At 28.5% G+C, this 18,257-nt stretch overlaps 2 protein-coding genes across 3 annotated transcripts; both read left to right on the top strand.

Annotated features, from left to right (window-relative positions):
* The first annotated feature begins 1,970 nt into the window (after window positions 1-1,970).
* LOC114192822 (1,2-dihydroxy-3-keto-5-methylthiopentene dioxygenase 2-like) lies at window positions 1,971-5,616 on the top strand. Its single transcript, XM_028082644.1, has 7 exons — window positions 1,971-2,098; window positions 3,141-3,252; window positions 3,342-3,436; window positions 3,686-3,800; window positions 3,891-4,015; window positions 5,092-5,162; window positions 5,249-5,616. The coding sequence occupies exons 1-7, from the start codon at window positions 2,081-2,083 to the stop codon at window positions 5,313-5,315; spliced, it is 603 nt and encodes a 200-aa protein (XP_027938445.1). The 5' UTR covers window positions 1,971-2,080; the 3' UTR covers window positions 5,316-5,616.
* Window positions 5,617-9,599: 3,983 nt separating this feature from the next.
* On the top strand, window positions 9,600-11,889 carry LOC114190397 (heat stress transcription factor A-6b-like). 2 transcript variants are annotated; one of them, XM_028079264.1, is made up of 3 exons: window positions 9,601-9,806; window positions 9,899-10,260; window positions 10,846-11,889. In XM_028079264.1, the coding sequence occupies exons 2-3, from the start codon at window positions 9,952-9,954 to the stop codon at window positions 11,602-11,604; spliced, it is 1,068 nt and encodes a 355-aa protein (XP_027935065.1). In that variant the 5' UTR covers window positions 9,601-9,806; window positions 9,899-9,951; the 3' UTR covers window positions 11,605-11,889. The 2 variants fall into 2 exon arrangements, with proteins under 2 accessions (XP_027935064.1, XP_027935065.1); XM_028079263.1 differs by having other exon boundaries at window positions 9,600-10,260.
* Window positions 11,890-18,257: the final 6,368 nt, after the last annotated feature.

Here is an 18,257-nt window from a genome sequence, read left to right as displayed (position 1 = left end):
TTTTGGATAACTAAAAACATTAATTTCATTTCAGATATAATAAAATAATCATTTTATGCGTATATATATATATATATATATATATATATATATATATATATATATATATATATAACGGATTTGAAAAAATAATGAAAAAAGTATTCATAAATTATAAAATTTCATATTCATAAGGTCAATTTATTTTATTAAAAAAAACTTACAAATTCACGTTCTGAAAATATCTAGTTAAAATTCCAGACACTCTTTTAATCTCACAATTCAAATTAATCTTTACTAAGTATGTCTATAGTGATCGTTATGTTAAGTATTGCTCTTTTTAAATCTGTAATAGAGAGTTGTTAATGTATATATGTTTTTTTTTTCTTTCATATTTTTGTAATTGATAAAAAGAAAAAAAAACTTTTTTTCTTTATTTCTATTATTTATCGCAACGATAAGGATGCAACATGTATGGTGTGAAAGGAATTTTTGAAGACTTCTTTATTCGTTCATATTTTCAATCACGTTTCTACCATTGCTGACAAAGCTTTTTCGTTCATTTAATAATCAAATTATTATTTAATTATATTATTTTTTATTTTGAAAATTGAATTTTCATTAATTGTAAAAAAATAAAACTTTTTTAGGAAATAAATAACAATCAAACTCCGTAATTTCTTTTAAGGATTACCGGTATAGTTACCATGTGATGTGATGCATGAGAAATAAAGTTTTTTATTACTTTAATTTTATTAATTACAAAACATTCAAATGCAAGTGAATGTGACTGTTTGCAGCAATGATAAAAAATAAAACCGAAAATAAAAAATGAGTGGAAGAGAAGTTGTAATGTGAATGATACGACGAAAGAATATTGATGGAGAAAAAGCTCAATTATCTGAATTTCTCATAAATTCGTTCACAACAATGTAAAAAAACAAATATAGAAGTTAGAAAGTAAGCTAATAAAAATATACATATTAAAACCCAAAAACTATACCAAAATAAAAAAATAAAAAAAATACCAAAAGCGTAATTAGTATTTATTTATTTTTGTTAACAGTGTGATGCATAAATAAGTGCTATACCGCAAATCACAAATAAGTTAATGTTTTAGTATAGTGCTTGCAAATAAAGATATAATAATATACGAAAAATTATAAATGCAAAATAAAAATGTTATCTTAACCCTAAACCCTAGGACGTAATAACACGACTTTTTAAATTTTTTGTTTTAGAAGAATACTTTTCAACAAAATTTCCTTTAGTCTTAAAAAGCATTCTGAGTACACTATATGCACGTGTTTTTAAAAGAAAACTGAAAAAACATGGACACGCTAAATTAAAAGCGATGTAGGTTTATTTGATATTTTTACTCTTAATTGAAAAAATACATTTATCTATAACAATATATAAAGGGGATTCCCCTTTTTGTGTCCACTTTTTAAAATACCGATTTTACCCTTTAAATATAACAATTTTTTAAATTTTAAAAAATTGACCGTTACTTTTACAAACTTTTTATAAAATCAGATGTCTCTGTTTCTTCTCTTCTTCTTTGTTTATCAATGGTTATTCTTTTATCTGTTTTGATATATTTTACTTTATTTTTAATAAATATAATTTTAAAATATATATTAACTTAATAATATTATAATATTATCACCTACTAATATAATATCACGCATTTTAAAAAATACATACACACAGGCGCGATAGCGCCTGTGTTACGCTAGTATATAACAATAGGATACACGTCTGTAAATATATTTTTTAATTTTATTCTTAAAATTGTGATAACTGTTATTTTAATGTGATATTATTCTGTATCATTATATTGTGTTTGAAAGAAATGAAATGAAGTCATATTGTTACCGGAATAGTTTTTTAATTGTATTAACTGTTTTGTATTACTACAAATAATTATTTGCCACATTGATAAATACAAAACACTTTTTTCCCACAACAAAAGGGTATTTTAGTAAAACCAAGATGCAATTGAAGGGTTTATAATTGGCGTGGGCATTAAGCATAGGTATGCAAAAATCCCATTGAAAAAACATTGCCTGGAACACACTGTAGCAGCAAAATCGTTACCATGGTTTCCTCTGACAAGGTAATCCTCCAACTCTCTTTTTATAACTTTTCAAAACCCTCAATTTTTAATCAGTAAATACTGCCTTTATCGTAAAGAAATACTCTGGTTTTCCTCTGCTTTGACGATTGAGCGCAGATTTAATCGTGAATGAGTATGTTAACAATCGTAGTCTGTTATTTGAATTCAGGTTTGGCCATTTGTTTCTCTATGTGGGTATTTTTAGTTTTCAAGAGGAATTAGTGATATTTTCATGATTTGTTACAAAAAAAATTGAGGAAAAAACAGGCGCCACGTGTTACCAACATAATTCCTAGGAATTTTGAAACAACCAGATTTATTTAATTTAAGTAATTAGAGGATGTTGTGAGAGGGTTTGGGTAATTTGCACAAACTCTTAAGGATGCTGTGTGTCAGGTGCGAAATAATGAACTCTTAATTGGTTGTTTACTTATTTTTCACCGTGCAAGGTGCAAGGATGAGCAGGTTTTATGTGGATCTGCGTAGGTAGTAGGTTGCTAAAATTGGATGCTAACTATCATTGTTCCTACTCGTAGATAACTTACTTTTTTGTCTCAATGTCTTATGCGATATTATAGCATTGGTGTGATGATATTTTTAGAGCCAACTGTTCTCTATTTGAAATGGTAATTGCTTTCTGATTACAATTATATTCTTAATAAGTTAGATGTGTAATAAATTTCTTCAATAGTCATAATACAAATGTATGAACAAGTTGAAACAACCGGGTAGAAAACATGATTCAGATAATTATCAGATTTGTTCTATGAAAACCAAACATGTAGTCGTTTTGAGTAATACATTTATTTTTTTAAGAAGTACAATACTTATAATGATCTTGGAGATACTCATAATACTGGAAAAGAAACGTGGAGAGACATAATCTAAGGATCTATATGAACTCAAAGAGAAAATTAGTTAATTGGGAAAAAAGGGTGCAATTCGGCTGTTTCTGTTACTTCTGTGGCTGTGTAGAGGTTGTATGAGTTCCCCATTCAAAAATATGGAGAGATCTTTTGAATCAAATGTTTTATTTTCACAGGATCCACGACAGGAAGTCCTTCAAGCATGGTACATGGATGATAGTGATGAAGATCAAAGGCTCCCCCACCACAAAGAACCCAAAGAGTTTGTGTCATTCGATCAACTTGCCGGTAAGTTTCTGTTGCATGTGTTTATTAAATTTATGTGCAGATTAAGAGCTTTACATTGGAATGATCTTTTGGTTTGTTTTAAATTGCAGAACTTGGAGTCCTTAGCTGGAAACTAGATGCTGATAACTATGAGACTGATCCAGAGCTGAAAAAGATTCGTGAAGAACGTGGTTACACTTACATGGTTTGTTATACTAATGTTTCCTTATAGTTGTTTAGAATTAACTTTCGTTCTACTCAATAAATAAACTCATGCAGAGAAATCAATAATATGCAAAAGAATCGCTATATTTTTTTTATATCAAACATTGTGCTTTTTGTATGCAAAATTTAACATTCTAAATTATTTTATTTCATGTTTAACATGTTTCATTTTGACATCCTGATTATGATTATGTTTTTTATGATTTAACCCGTTACACCTTTTCTTCAGGATGTTTGTGAGGTCTGTCCAGAAAAGTTGCCAAATTATGAACAGAAAATCAAAAGCTTCTTTGAAGAGCATCTTCACACTGATGAGGAAATCCGCTTTTGTGCTGCTGGAAGTGGTACAGACTAATTTTGAAGTTTACTTTGATTGATTTTCTTGCCTCCTCACCTACCCTGTTAAGTTGCTAAAATATACTGCTTTTGTTTAGGCTATTTTGATGTCAGGGATCGAAATGATGCTTGGATTCGCGTCTGGGTCAAGAAAGGAGGAATGATCATCTTACCTGCTGGAATTTATCATCGCTTTACCCTAGATGAGACCAACTACATTAAGGTATTGGTTGCATATTTACAAGAGAATTTGTACTTTTACTTTTCTGTTGCTAATGGAAAAGCACTATGTTCTTATACATCTTATACATCCATTCCTCTATCCCATTGTTTGCGAACTTGATGTTTTGAACTTGGTTATCAGAAGACTTTATAACATTGTCCTGTACTATTTGGAACGTTTTTGTGAGTCTATTTGTGTAAATAAATTTAAGGAAAGAGCACATGATTGCAAAAAAAAAAATGTTTAGTTGCATTCGTGTATATATGTACTATTTGGAATGCTTTTTGGTTCTCAGAATACTTTATAACATTGTCCTGTACTATTTGGAACGCTTTTTGTGAGTCCGTTTGTGTATATAAATTTAAGGAAAGAGCACATGATTGCAAAAAAAAATTGTTTAGTTGCATTCTTGTAGATATGTTAAGATTAAGATGTAACTTGGATAATTATCAGTTAGTGCATAATGTCATGGCTGCTGGCCAGTACAATAAAATCACAGCAGCGTTTTTTTCATTACATGAATAGCTGCCACAATGTGGTTCAACAGCAGCCAACTAATGGAGGATAGATGTATAAACCTTTACCCCATTATATGTATATACCTTACCCCAGGTAGCGAAGTGGTTAAACTCTTGTCTAGGTAACAAGCTAGTAACCATATCAGTATTCCATCATCTTATTTTTCTCTTAGCATTTCATTTTTATGTTCTCATTTCTCTTGTTGTTGATTGTAGCTAAAGTTAAAGGTTAATATATAAATAATGTGACAAACCGTGATATTTTTCTTTTTATTAATTATGAATATATCTTCTAGGATAATTTTTCAAAAGAATTTGTGTATCTAGTATAGGTGATGAAGTGTTTGTCTTCTTTCTGTCTATTATCTTTCATTATAGCATTCATCTATCTATCCACGATATCTAGGATTGAGGACTATGGCAACTTGAAATATGATATCTTACAAGCTTAATTTTGTAATTTTCCGGCAATTAATGTGCACTTTCAAGCTTTTATATGTTAATTTTTCTGAGTTTGGTGTACCTTTTAAAGGCTTCTTACTATTTTATGATCTGCAGGCACTGCGATTTTTCGTTGGTGAGCCAGTTTGGACTCCACACAATCGCCCAAATGACCATCTCCCTGCAAGGTATGACTTAATAAATTTAATAGTTAATGAAACAATCAGATGCTCTTTTGCCAAACCTCATAGTATAGTATGATTTCATTGCGCAGACAGCAATATCTACAAGATTTTGTGGAAAAGGATGTCGCTAACCAAGCTGTTAATGCTGCTGCCTAAAGATCTGGTTTGCCTGATCTATGCAAGTTGGTGAAAAGGATTAAGACTTTTTGCTAAAGTAGTAACGTTTGAAAAGGAACATAATATGGCTCTTTAAATAAAGGTTTCTGTCCTTTTATGTATCGGTTTGTGTGTTGGTGACCATTTAGCTTTGATGTATTAATGCGAGTGTTTTTCTTGCCTTTCACTGTATAAAGATTGCATTGTATTATTACAAGAATTTGGTACAGAATATGTTTTATGTATCATATGCTTGGCTGCATTGAAATTTTACAATATTAAAACATATAATTGGCAGAAATACCAGAATAAGAGAAAACTCAGAAATTGGCATGAAGAATCAGTCGTGGTGTTTGTAGTAGGTTTAATTAAATTACGAGTCTTATATAACAAATTCCGTTTATCATTTAATTAAGTTTGCTTGAATTTTATTTAATGGATCATGTCTAAGAAAATGTTTGGAACAATCACAATAAAAATTTGCTAATGAATCAAAAACAAAGAAAATGAAGCTACAGAGATTATAATTAGACGAGCTTCTAAATTTATTTTCTTATAACACCGATTTGAATTCAAGCAGTTCATCTATGCGTGTTATGGTCTTGAACGGTGGTCTTCGGGTTATAGCTTTTGCATAAGAACATTTGATATTTTTCATTGGACTTGTCTAATGCATTGCAGGAATCTCAAGAATTTAATTTTGCATTTCTTTAGCTTTATTACTTGAGTTCGGGAATTTGTAGGATTTGTTTTTAATTAGGTGGTGATTAGGACAGGATTAACATAAATAATATGATAAAAAATGTAAAAGAAAAAAAAACTTAATGAGCAGAAATATCAATGGTTTAGTTTGAGGAAAATTTTCTAGAAGAACTCATTCTAACTTTGTCCAAAATTTTGATAAGAATTTTCTATATTCATCTAGTAAGCGTATAAATAGTATTTGACTTTTTAAATGAAAATGGATATATACGTATTTTTCTTTATTATATATTTATAATTTATTAGATAACATAAAAAAATCTTAGTCCTTAATTTTCTTTTATTTGTAAGATTATTATTTATTATTTATTTCTTTTCTTACATTGTTTTTGGTTTATTATTCTAGACTTGTTTAGTATTTAATCATTTATTTTCTTTCTTAATTATTGTTTGACTTACTGTTATAAAACTCATTAAGATTTTTAAGATATTTTTTCTTTATCACATTTTCAATTAAAATTTCTCTGTTATTTCATTTAAATTATTCATTTTATTTTAAAAAATAAAATTTCAATTATAAATAATTTTGAGAGATGTGTTTTATTATTTTTTATTTTTTATAATCTTTTTCTTCATAGTTATCTTTTTTACGAAAAATATCTCAATTTCAAATGTTTAATTATATTAATCCTTAGAATTGTGTCTTTTCTTTCGTCGTGATGCCTTCTAAAGATAAAGATAAATTAGTAAAGATGTGAAAATTTTTCATTTGGTATGAAAATATGAATACGTATACAAATATAGATAATCAAATTGACGTCCATCTTCCCAATTGTCCTCCTATCTTAAAACAATTTTATTAATTTGTGCACGGGCAAAGGAAAAGTAAGAAATTAATCCGGACCAATCAAAACAAAGAAAGAAAAAATTGAGACGTAGTTCTATGAATGACTGAGCTTTCATTTCTTTTGAAAAAATATATATTGAAAATTAAATTTTTACAATTTTTTCTTATAATTTGAGATATTATTTTTTAATTAATTTAAAAATATAAAAAAATAAAAAATGAAAATGAAAATGAAAAAATCACCAAAAAAAATAATACATCAAATTAAAAAAATATTGTTAAAATTTAATTGTTAAAAAATAATTTTTCTTTCCTGTGGTGGTGTCGGGTATATTCTATGTGCTTCTACACAGATCTCTGATCTTTAATATTATTATAATAATTACGCTAAAATATTTGTTAAGTGATTACAGGTGTCTTTCCATTCTAGATAAAAAAAAGCCTCGCCACGTGTCCCTTGCAGCTCCTTTACTCTTGTCTTATAAATGTGTAAAAACTTATAAATTTTACTCAACTTATCAACATTTTTCACCTATCTCAGTTGCACTATTATTTCTTTATTTTGAGATCAGTGCGTCTAAAAGCCAAATATTCTATGGTTCACTTTCTATTATCTTCTTTCTATTTCAATTATTATTGAACTTAAAAAATAAATCTTGAACTTAATTCCTATATCATTTTATTCAATTATTTTTAAATGTATCATTAAATTAAATTTGTAAATTTCAATAAGTGTTTAATAAGGATGGTGGAAATGGTTCATTTTTATTCGAGATGACGGTTCCTGATTTAAAATTTGTTAAAGTGAAATTTAAACTATTTATTCAAAACGGCATATTTAAGTTTATTTGTTTGATGATAAAAATGAACATGTTGAGCATTTAATGGGTTTTAATTAATATTAATGTAATTGGATAAATTAAATGCATGTGGCGATGAAATATATGCTGTCTTACTTACAATTTATTGGAGCCTGTTATCTTGGATAGTGATGATGGGAAGGAAAAATTATATTTTTATATTTTATTCTTTCTCCAAATATTTTTTATATAAATCATTAAATATTTGATAAAACGAAATTATAAATATATATAATTTATTTTGGAGAGGCGGAACAGTCCGTGAATGTGGCGCGGTGATCGAGTAAATAATAATATTAATAAAATAAAAAGATGTATTGATAAAGTATTTTAGAATAAAATAATATTGGTTTGGCTAGATATTTATTGTGGCAACCTACCCACAACACAACACTATATCTCTCTTTGCTTCGCTCATTCTAATTTCTACGCCTCTATAATAAGTGATTTTATTGCATGTTATAAAATTATTCCTTACTCTCTAAATTTATTTATCATTCATTTCTAAATCTAACAATCCAAAGATTAAAAAATAAATTATTTATATCTAAAACGTCACTGTTCTTGTTTTTAGAGGTGTCTCTATCCATCATCAATGACACGTGTTTGGATTTCAGATCCACTAAATTAAGAATTGTCCAAACTCCAATCCAAGAAAATGTGAAACCAAACAAATATGGATGTCTTATCACCAATATGTATTTATTTATTTTTTAAAAGAAATTATAAATATTCGATTATCAAATTCTATAGTTTGATTTTTTTATTTTCCTATTTTCAGCATAAAAAAGTGAAACAATTCCTTTTTTTATTATTATTTACCACCTTTTGTACTGAAAACAGGTACATATATTAGAATTGCAAAATGAAAAAAACATCGTGCACCTTAATGTGAGTAGTTTGATCCAATCATTCTGGCAGAAAGTCTGTGTAGGTGGATCGCCTTTGAATATATAAATACTTTATATTTTAATAGGTCGACCTAATACCAAAGAAAGAAATAATTACATTTAAATTTTATAATAAATGAATATTTTAAATATAGTTAATATTCATTTTACTCGATACACAGGTAAGTTGAGACAATTATAAGTATTTTCTCCATAAACAAATTTTCACAAAAATACCTTATTATATATACAAATATGAGAGATAGAAAGTTTCTTTATATATAAAAATTAATTTTGACCGAGAGAAATGAAAAGAAATAAAAAAACAGTATATAAATATGGATGATTTTTCTCTCTTTTACACGTTTTGAGTATGTATATAATTTAGTGAATAAAATGGGAGTCACAGTAATTCCTCCATAGAAAAAGCTACACCTGACAAAACACAGAGAAGAGGAAATAAAAAGAAGGTGACAACAAGTGACAGAATGAAACAGAAGAAATTATAAAGTAAATGGGTCTGGTAAGTTCTTGGTTTTCAAATGTGGCGGTGCCCCACTTCATAACCCTAGCCGTTGACAAAAAACAAAGAAAAACCAAACGGAATTCCATATTTTAATGCACAAATATCTTATCCTTCTTCTGCTTCTTCCTGGGGTCACTCAACTAAACTAATTAATGCAAGCCACAACGGCTTTCCCAAAGGAGAAAAAAATAAAAAACAGGCACAAAGAAGAAAAAAAAAAATCTGTGTGTTAGATTTCCCTTGCCATCTACTTTACCTTCTCCATTAGGCATATGACTCATGATAATACATCAGCTCAAAAGAAAAAGCGAAAAGGGAAAAGAACAAAGGTAGCAACAACATCCAATTATAATATTTACAAAACTCACACTGTACTTGCTTCTCCTTCCTCCACGTCGCTCTCATCCAAAACTTTCCTTCCCATCATCATGCCATAACATCATACAAGTCCACATTCAATGCTCCATTCCTCTCTCTCTCCTCTAAGCTTCTGTTCAATGACCTATACACAATTCCATAGCAATACACCTGTTCTTTCTTTTCACTTGTCCCATTCAAAACTCATAACCCCAATTGCTTTTTCAATAGTTTAACTACCTTCTTCCATTTAACTATCTTTCTCAAGGCTCAATATACAACATTGAATGTTCATTTGGAAAATATATAGTAAATTTCTTCTACTTGCCATAATCTGTGTTGCTTCCTCTTTCCATAGCTATAACAAGGTTAAAGCCAACGCCCTTATCTTTGTTTCACAGCTAGAATTCAGAAGGGTTGCTAGATCAAAGCTTGAGGTCTAGATAATTCCAACATGAATCCTCAAGGTCGAGTGAAGGAAGAGTTTCTCGGCGAAAGTTCTTCCTTTTATGGTGGCTATGATCCGCCAACGATAATGATTGTTCCCCAACCAGTTGAGGGGCTCCATGAAACTGGTCCTCCACCATTCCTCACAAAAACATACGACATTGTTGATGACCCTTCCACTGACCATATAATTTCCTGGAGCAAGGGGAACAATAGCTTCGTTGTGTGGGATCCACAGGCCTTTTCCATAACCCTTCTGCCCAGATTCTTCAAGCACAACAATTTCTCCAGTTTTGTCAGGCAACTTAACACCTATGTCAGTAACATCTCTTTCTACCTCCCAATCATCCAATATGATGTATATTTTATTCTTTTTCTTGCTAGCTTTTCTTACTGTGCTCAGATGAAATTATATTTTCGTTATGGGTTGCTTCTAGATATATGCAACGATATATATATATATATATATATATATATATATATATATATATATATATATATATATATATATATATATATATAACCTTAATCATCTTCCCTGTCATGAATTATGTGTTAGTATTAATTCTTCCATCTTCAGTTATCGTATTTGCCACTGGTAGGTTTGGTTGGGCTAGATTTTTTTTGTTTATTAATTAGGTTGCCCCACTTCCCTAATCTTGAAAAGAAATGGTAGAAAAGTTGCAGCATAAAACGATACAAGACAGAATTGATATTCACCTTTAATTTGCAGTGAGTGATGTTGTTTCATCTTAACATATTAAGGCGTGATAAACTCACTCATAGCTAGGTGGTTTAGGTAAAGAGTTTTATCGATCATATGCATTTGTTAAACCATTATGCGACAGTATTTTTAGTAGATTTGAAAATGAATTAGAATGAGTTTTGCATGACTGTGTAGGGGTTTAAAAAGGTTGATCCAGATAAGTGGGAGTTTGCGAATGAGATGTTTCTTAGAGGGAAAAGGATTCTTCTGAAGAGCATTAGAAGGAGGAAAACAAATCATCAATCTCATGCGGCGCAGCAAGGGGTGGTGGATCCTTGTGTTGAGGTGGGGCTGTTTGGATTAGATGGAGAGGTTGATAGGTTGAAGCGTGACAGGCAAGTTCTTATGGTGGAGTTGGTGAAACTCAGGCAACAGCAACAGAATACTAGAGTTCACATTCAAGCAATGGAAGGAAGGCTTAAAAAGACTGAGCAGAAACAGCAACAGATGATGAATTTCTTGGCCAGGGCAATGCAGAATCCCAACTTCGTGCAGCAATTGGTTCAGCAAAAGGAGCTGAGAAAGGAGCTCAAGGAAGCTTTTCCTAAGAAGAGGAGGAGTCTTGATCAAGGGCCTAGTAATGTTGTTGTTGAGGTAGGAGAGTTAGATTGCGTTGAAGAGTACTCAAGTTTTGTTAAACTTGAACCACAAGTGTACACTGAGAAGGTGTTGGATTTTGAGGTACCTGATCTTGACCTTGTTTTGAATCTGGAGGAGCAAATTGGAAGCCAAAAGAGAATGGAGGGAGATTATATTCATGTTGAAGGTTTGGATAAAGATATTGATGAAGTGTTTTGGCAAGATTTGCTGAATGAGGGCATTGAAGATCAAGGTGTAATAGGTGTAGATGTATTGGCTCAGCAACTTGGTTATTTGGCCTCAACTTCTAAATAGGAGATTGTAAAAGGCTTGCTGCATTTCCATTGCTTCAATGAATGCCAACATCTCCTTCATTAATACATATACACTTCTCTGACCAGATTTTGTGTTGCTACTGAGATGCTAAACTGACTTTTTTTCTTGTTAAATTTGTATTGGTCCACATTTAAAGCACCAGGTTCTCAAGAAATGGACACTTTTTGATGACAGTTAAAGAGGTGGTTGTTCTCAATTGTTGTATGTCAAATTTATTTCATAATATCTCATGTGAAAATGATGGTTTTCTTGCTTTGAGTTGTGGAGGAACTCTCTTGTTTAGCTATATATATGATTTCATGCCATTTGTGATTCTCACTTCAAGATGTCAAGCCATTATTAGAAAGGTAGGGTTGCAGCTTCAAATTTTTTTTAAGGACCAACTTAAGAAAATTGTGACAAAGAAAAAAAAAATCACATTTACGATATTCATGACATTCAATCTATTCTCCTATGTGAAAAAAAAAATTATATTGAACATTATCTAGTGTAGTATAGTATATTTCTCTTTTTAATTCGGTTTTAATAAATTTTCAAGAGTACACGTGATTTGTTATCCTTTTACTAGCATCAACTTTGGATGTAATCTCGAGTACAATAGTCAATTTATTTATGTTACCATCACGGAAAATTAATTTTGCATTAAGAAACGTAATAGAAAAGTATTCTTAATTTTTAGTTGATTCTTTTTAAATTATTTTATATTTTAGAATAAAAACATTACATTAATAGTATTGAATGAGTGTTTAGTAAATAAATGAAATATTTGTCTATCATCACCAATTATCACTAAAACATTAATATTATATATGAATCAAACTCTAATTTATATAATAACTTTCTTAATTATTAAGGTACTTTAAGTAACGAGTATGAACTTATATAAATATAAAATTTTATAGAACAAAAGTAACATGAAAACTTTTATATTATATTATAGTAGTGTATTTCGATGTTTTAAAAGTCAAATTTTCTTAATGAGTTATCATTGAAATTATATCATCAAGTTTAAGTGTTGTGCTGACTTTTGTTGTAATGCAGTTTTTTTAACTGTTTGTAAATAATGTAATATGTTGTAATGGGGATGAAGTACTCTCTTATAAATAATTTTTTTACTGATTAAAAAAATTAGTGAAAAAATTAGTTAGCATGTATAAATATTGGAAGTAAAAAGTGCACTAATTAATGATTATCACTTGTGAGTCATGTGCCCACCAACATGAAGCACATGTAACAGGAGGAGTGATAACAATATTATGGAAAGTGAAATTCTTTGAAGAATGATAATTTATTTCTTTTAATGGAAAGTGATAACAGGAGTGATAATTTTTTCTTAAATTATGAATTAAAATTATATTTTATATATTTTAAATTCTTTATCAATTTTATTTCTATATTTTACAAAAGAATCTAAAATGTTTTCAGAAAAAAAAAAAAACTAATAGTATTAAAGTTCTAGTGATGTATCATTCTTTTTCATCTTCTGCTTTTGCTTTTCTTCACAGTCCACATGAAAAACATGTTGGCTCCAAAATATTTTTTTATGTTTTCAGCAAAACATGAAGTGTTGATTTGATGATACTTGATTATTTTATCGGGGTTTTTCTCTCCACGGCTTATTATTTTCTTATGACCTAAATATAAAATATGAATAAATCTTAAAATTAATTTTGAATATTTTTTTCATTTAAAATTTATTTTATATCTTTCTGAATATAACAATGGATCATAATCAATTATCTCAAACTAAATCAAATTTATCTTTTACTTAGTTTCTTATGTAATTAATTATAAATAGTGAAAATTAATTATGTTAAATAAATATAAATCTTTGCTTTTACAAATAATTAGTTATGAGCACAGAATAGTCCATTATGTAAAACCTTTTGGAAAGCTAAACCCTTCAAAAAACAATCGATCAAGTTAAAACATTAATGGTTAAAAGTGCATTAAAGTGTTTTTTTTTTTTTAATTGATGAACAAACAAATTATTGATCGTTAATAATGATCAATTATTATGTAAAGTTACTTCAAAACTTTTTAAAAGAAAAACTCCCTCTTTCAAACATAATTTCAAATCCATTCAATCAAACTATTGTAATTTAAAAATTTTGCTGAGCATATTTCATTTGTTTTTGAAAGAAACACTACTCAAGCTTCATAAAGAAAAGTTGATTATGTTGTGTGATATTTTCTTTATTTGAATTTTATTTTTACTTATGTATTTTTACTTATGTACTTTATTGTTGTTGAATTTAATATTGAAATAAAAAAAATCAACAAATGATTGAATTAGGATAAAAAAAATTGTGCATTCTTAAATTTTACTTTTACTTACATGTATTTTTATTGTTGTTGTACTTTTTTTCTATTATAAAAAAGAATTAGGGCAATTTTTTCCAATTATTTAAAAAAAATACTTTTCAATTAGTTCATTTATTTTTTATTGTGATTTTAGCGATTCTTGTTTTTACACATTTAATGACTTCCACCATGATGATAATATAATACACGTGACATCGTATTTAATAAAAAAAATTTAATAAATTAAATATCACATAATTATAATAAAATAGAACACCAGGCAAAAAAGTATACTAGAAATAATTATTACAATCATCCAAGATATACTAGAATCAACATAACACAGAACAATTATAGTATCAACATAGCACAAAATATAAAGAAAAATAGTTCTTTAAAATATGTTCAACAAAGAGCAAGATCTAATATGCCTTAACTAAATAATAACATTTTCACCAACTTAACAATCACCAAGGGCTCCCTCATTTGCTGACACAAAAATTGATTATCATTACAAAAAGAAAACGCTATAAAAAAACAAAACACAAACAGGAAAATGGTAAGCTAGTGAAAAATAGTTTTCTTTTTAACAGATAATAAACAAGTAAGTCATTAAGCACATGCAACATGTGATAGCAAACCATAACAGACCCTCTAACTCGATTATTCGGATACATGTAATGAAATCAGATTCACTAGTTGTTTGCACTTGTGGTGGCCTCTACTGCTCTACAGAGCCATTGCCAATGGGTTTCACCCTACGCATAAGGTTAATCCTGATCATCTAAAACTATTATCCTACCAGAAACTAGGACCTCTTGCTACTCTTACCACATGAACTAGTATGCTTTATGTGAGTCTAACTGATTCACTAGAGTATTATAATGCAATCTTACTTGAATCCTTAATCATTACATACACTACTTTATAAGGGATTTATTCATGAAACCCTTGCATACTCCATTCGTTATCTCATAATAATCAATCTCTCATGTTAAACACATAAAATACAGTTCACAAGATCCCATAATACATGCATAGTCACATACTTCATGCTTTTAAAAGTAATTCAGCCAACCATAGATGAAATTAGAGGATTAAAACCAATATACCACATTGTCACTTAACTTATACTTTATCGCTTAGGCGATACTGCTCTCGCTTGAACGATAACTCGCGCAGAAGCAAGGGCAGTTCTTTGCTATTCTCATTTAGGCTATAGGTTTCTTGCCTAGGCTAGATAGCAACTTCTCACCTACTCCTACATACAATATCAGAAACCCAAACCATACAACATACAAATCATTTCCATATGATCACAAACAACAAAACCAACATTTTTAAACATGATTCAGAACCAAAAACAAGCTAGACACTGAAAAAGCTTTAAAAAACCTAGCTTCCCTTACCTTGACAGATGTTAACCTAGCAAAAATAAGTTCTAACAAAAGAATACTACAACACGACTACAACTTAAGGAGCAGTCAAAAATAACAAAGGGAGAAGATAGTGAGATTCATGACCAAAAATCGAATTAGATTAGAAACTTCAAAACTGAAAAGGAAAAGGAAACATAGGTTTGGAGTTCAACAAAAAAGGAGATGTCCACTTAGCTTTGTGGGGGACTCCGCAATAGCCCTAACTCAACTTCTGTTTTAGAAAGAGAAGAAGGTGAGTTGTCTTTTGGAGGTGGATGAGAGAAAATGATAGAGAAGTAGGGATGGCAACGGGGCGGGGCGGGGACGGATTTCGCTATCCCATACCCATCCCCGCAGAAAAAATTCATCCCCATCCCCATACCCAAATCCAACGGGTATCAAACTTTTGTCCCATCCCCATCCCCACCGGGTAACAGGTATAGGGTATAATCTCGTACCCATACCCGTACCCGTGTTCTAATTACTTCAATATTAATTTTTATAAGAGAACAAAATTACGGTAAATAAAACATGATATTATCAAATATTCAATATTAGGAGGATGATTATTTCTTCCATATCAAATACTTTGAAATAAATTATAATTGTCTACATTTTATATTAGAATACCAAATAAAATTTCATGAGAACCAAAATATTTATTAAATTTGCAAACTACAACATTGATGAAACTTAGTTGATAAAATTAAAAATTATTTCAAAAAAATATAAAAGAAAAACAAATATTCAAATTAAAATATATTTTAAATGTTTGTTTACTTCAATTTTTTAAATTCTAATAAATCTCTTTTTTATACACTAATAAAAGTTATAATACATCACATGATCAAAATGACACAAAAAACAAATAATAAACATAATAATAAAATTTTGACATAGATTTTGTATCTTTTGAACTTCAATATATGTTGGATAGTAACAAAAAAATATTCATAGCAATTACATTGAATTTTTATATTGTAGTAAATAAAAGTTATTGATACAATTAAAGTGAAAAAAATTACAGTATGATTAATAATGAGTTATAAAATAAAAAATAATTAAATAAAATATATCGAAATATTATTCTACATGATGAAAATAAACAATAAATAAAAATAATAAAAAACTAACAAATGTATGTTTTAGAAATAATTTGAGAGACTATCGAAAGAAATCGCACAAGGAAAATCAAATGTATAATTAAGGTATGATAAGATGAAAAATACCTCAGAGAATGTTTGAAGTGGTTAAAATTAAATAGAAATATCATTAGTGATCAAAAAATTTGTCACTAAATTACAAATAAATTAGTAATTAAATTGGTCACTAAATCAAGTACCGATTCGATCATTAAATCGATCACTAATAAAATCACTGATTCAGACAATAAATCAACTACTATCACCAATGACGAAAAATAGTGATTGATATGGGTTAATGACTAAATCAGTCACTATTTCATGTTTTTCTTGTAGTGAATTATCATATACTATTCCTAAATATCATTATATATATATATATATATATATATATATGTGTGTGTGTGTGTGTGTGTGTGTGTAACCACTTCAAACATAATTTAAGGTGAAAAAATTACAGTATGATTATTAATGAGTTATAAAATAAAAAACAATTAAATAGAATATATCGAAATATTATTCTACATGATAAAAATAAACAATAAATAAAAATATTAAAAAATTAACAAATGTGTGTTTTAAAAATAATTTGAGAGATTATCGAAAGAAATCGCACAAAAGAAATCAAATGTATAATTAACGTATGATAAGATGAAAAATACCTTAGAAAACTAAGAAAACTTTTCAAATATCAACATATATACTCAATAGTTGAAACATAATAAAAATTGTTTTAATGAAATAAAAGAGTTATACAAATTAAACAAAAATTAATAATAATAAGTAAAGAATTTTTTTAAATTACCTCAAATTGAGAGTATAAACATTCTCATGTGAAAGGAAAATATATAATAAATAAAAATATTAAAAAATAATAGAAATATTCAAATGTGAGGCATAAATTTTTTTTAATTAACATACATCATTTTAACATAATTATATAAAGGTTATGATAAGATAAAAAATATACTAGAGATGCAATGAGTTTCTTGACAAACCAAATAATTAAAAGAAATAAAAAATAGAAAGTATATATATATATATATATATATGTTACTTAATTAATTGTGAATATTTTAATAATTTAAACGAGAACAAAGATATGGCGGGGACGGGTATTATGACGGGGATATGTACATCCCCATATCCATCCCCATACCCAACTGAAAAAGTCGGGGATTCCCTATACCCATATCCATACCCAGTCAATGCGGGGATTACCGTCAAAACGGGAACGAGTTTGGACAATATCCACGAGGACGAGTTTATTTGCCATTTCTAGTGAGAAGAGAAAAAACTGAAGAGGTTTTCTGAAAAAAGACAAATTGACTGAGTTTTACCTTTTTAAATAAACTGGCCCATTAATATGAAATAAAAGCAATTTAGATTGGTGTGAATTGAGATTATTTTATTAAAAAATTGATAATAATTAATTTAAGTCATTTGAAAAATCTAAATCACACGTAAAGGGAAATCGAGAAAGTAAACGGTGATGAAATAATGAATATGTTACGAGAATGCCGAGCAAGTTGAAGCGAAGGCAACATTGATTTCCGCATTTGGTGACACTTCCATCCATCATCGGATTCACCAACACCCAATAGCCCACGCTTTATTCAAACTTTATATATACTTTAACAATGACTACTATTTATAAAAAAAATTCAACAAATTGTTTTAGAATTCTAAGTAATGTCTACAAATAGGTCAGTACAAAATTAAGAAGAAAAAAAATATTGATTTAAGATTTCTAATGTCAAAATTCAAT

This window comes from Vigna unguiculata, chromosome 7 (genome assembly GCF_004118075.2).
Source record: "Vigna unguiculata cultivar IT97K-499-35 chromosome 7, ASM411807v1, whole genome shotgun sequence".
Taxonomy (NCBI): Eukaryota; Viridiplantae; Streptophyta; class Magnoliopsida; order Fabales; family Fabaceae; genus Vigna; species Vigna unguiculata.
Note: the sequence above shows the minus strand (reverse complement) of the source record. Positions and strands in the feature narration are given on the sequence as shown.

Coding starts and splice junctions, on each gene's coding strand:
- LOC114190397 (XM_028079263.1), top strand. CDS start 9,952: ATGAATCCTCAAGGTCGAGTGAAGGAAGAGTTTCTCGGCGAAAGTTCT. Junction 10,261..10,845: donor TCAGGCAACTTAACACCTAT/GTCAGTAACATC, acceptor ATGACTGTGTAG/GGGTTTAAAAAGGTTGATCC.
- LOC114192822 (XM_028082644.1), top strand. Junction 3,801..3,890: donor CTTTTGTGCTGCTGGAAGTG/GTACAGACTAAT, acceptor GCTTTTGTTTAG/GCTATTTTGATGTCAGGGAT. Junction 4,016..5,091: donor ATGAGACCAACTACATTAAG/GTATTGGTTGCA, acceptor TATGATCTGCAG/GCACTGCGATTTTTCGTTGG.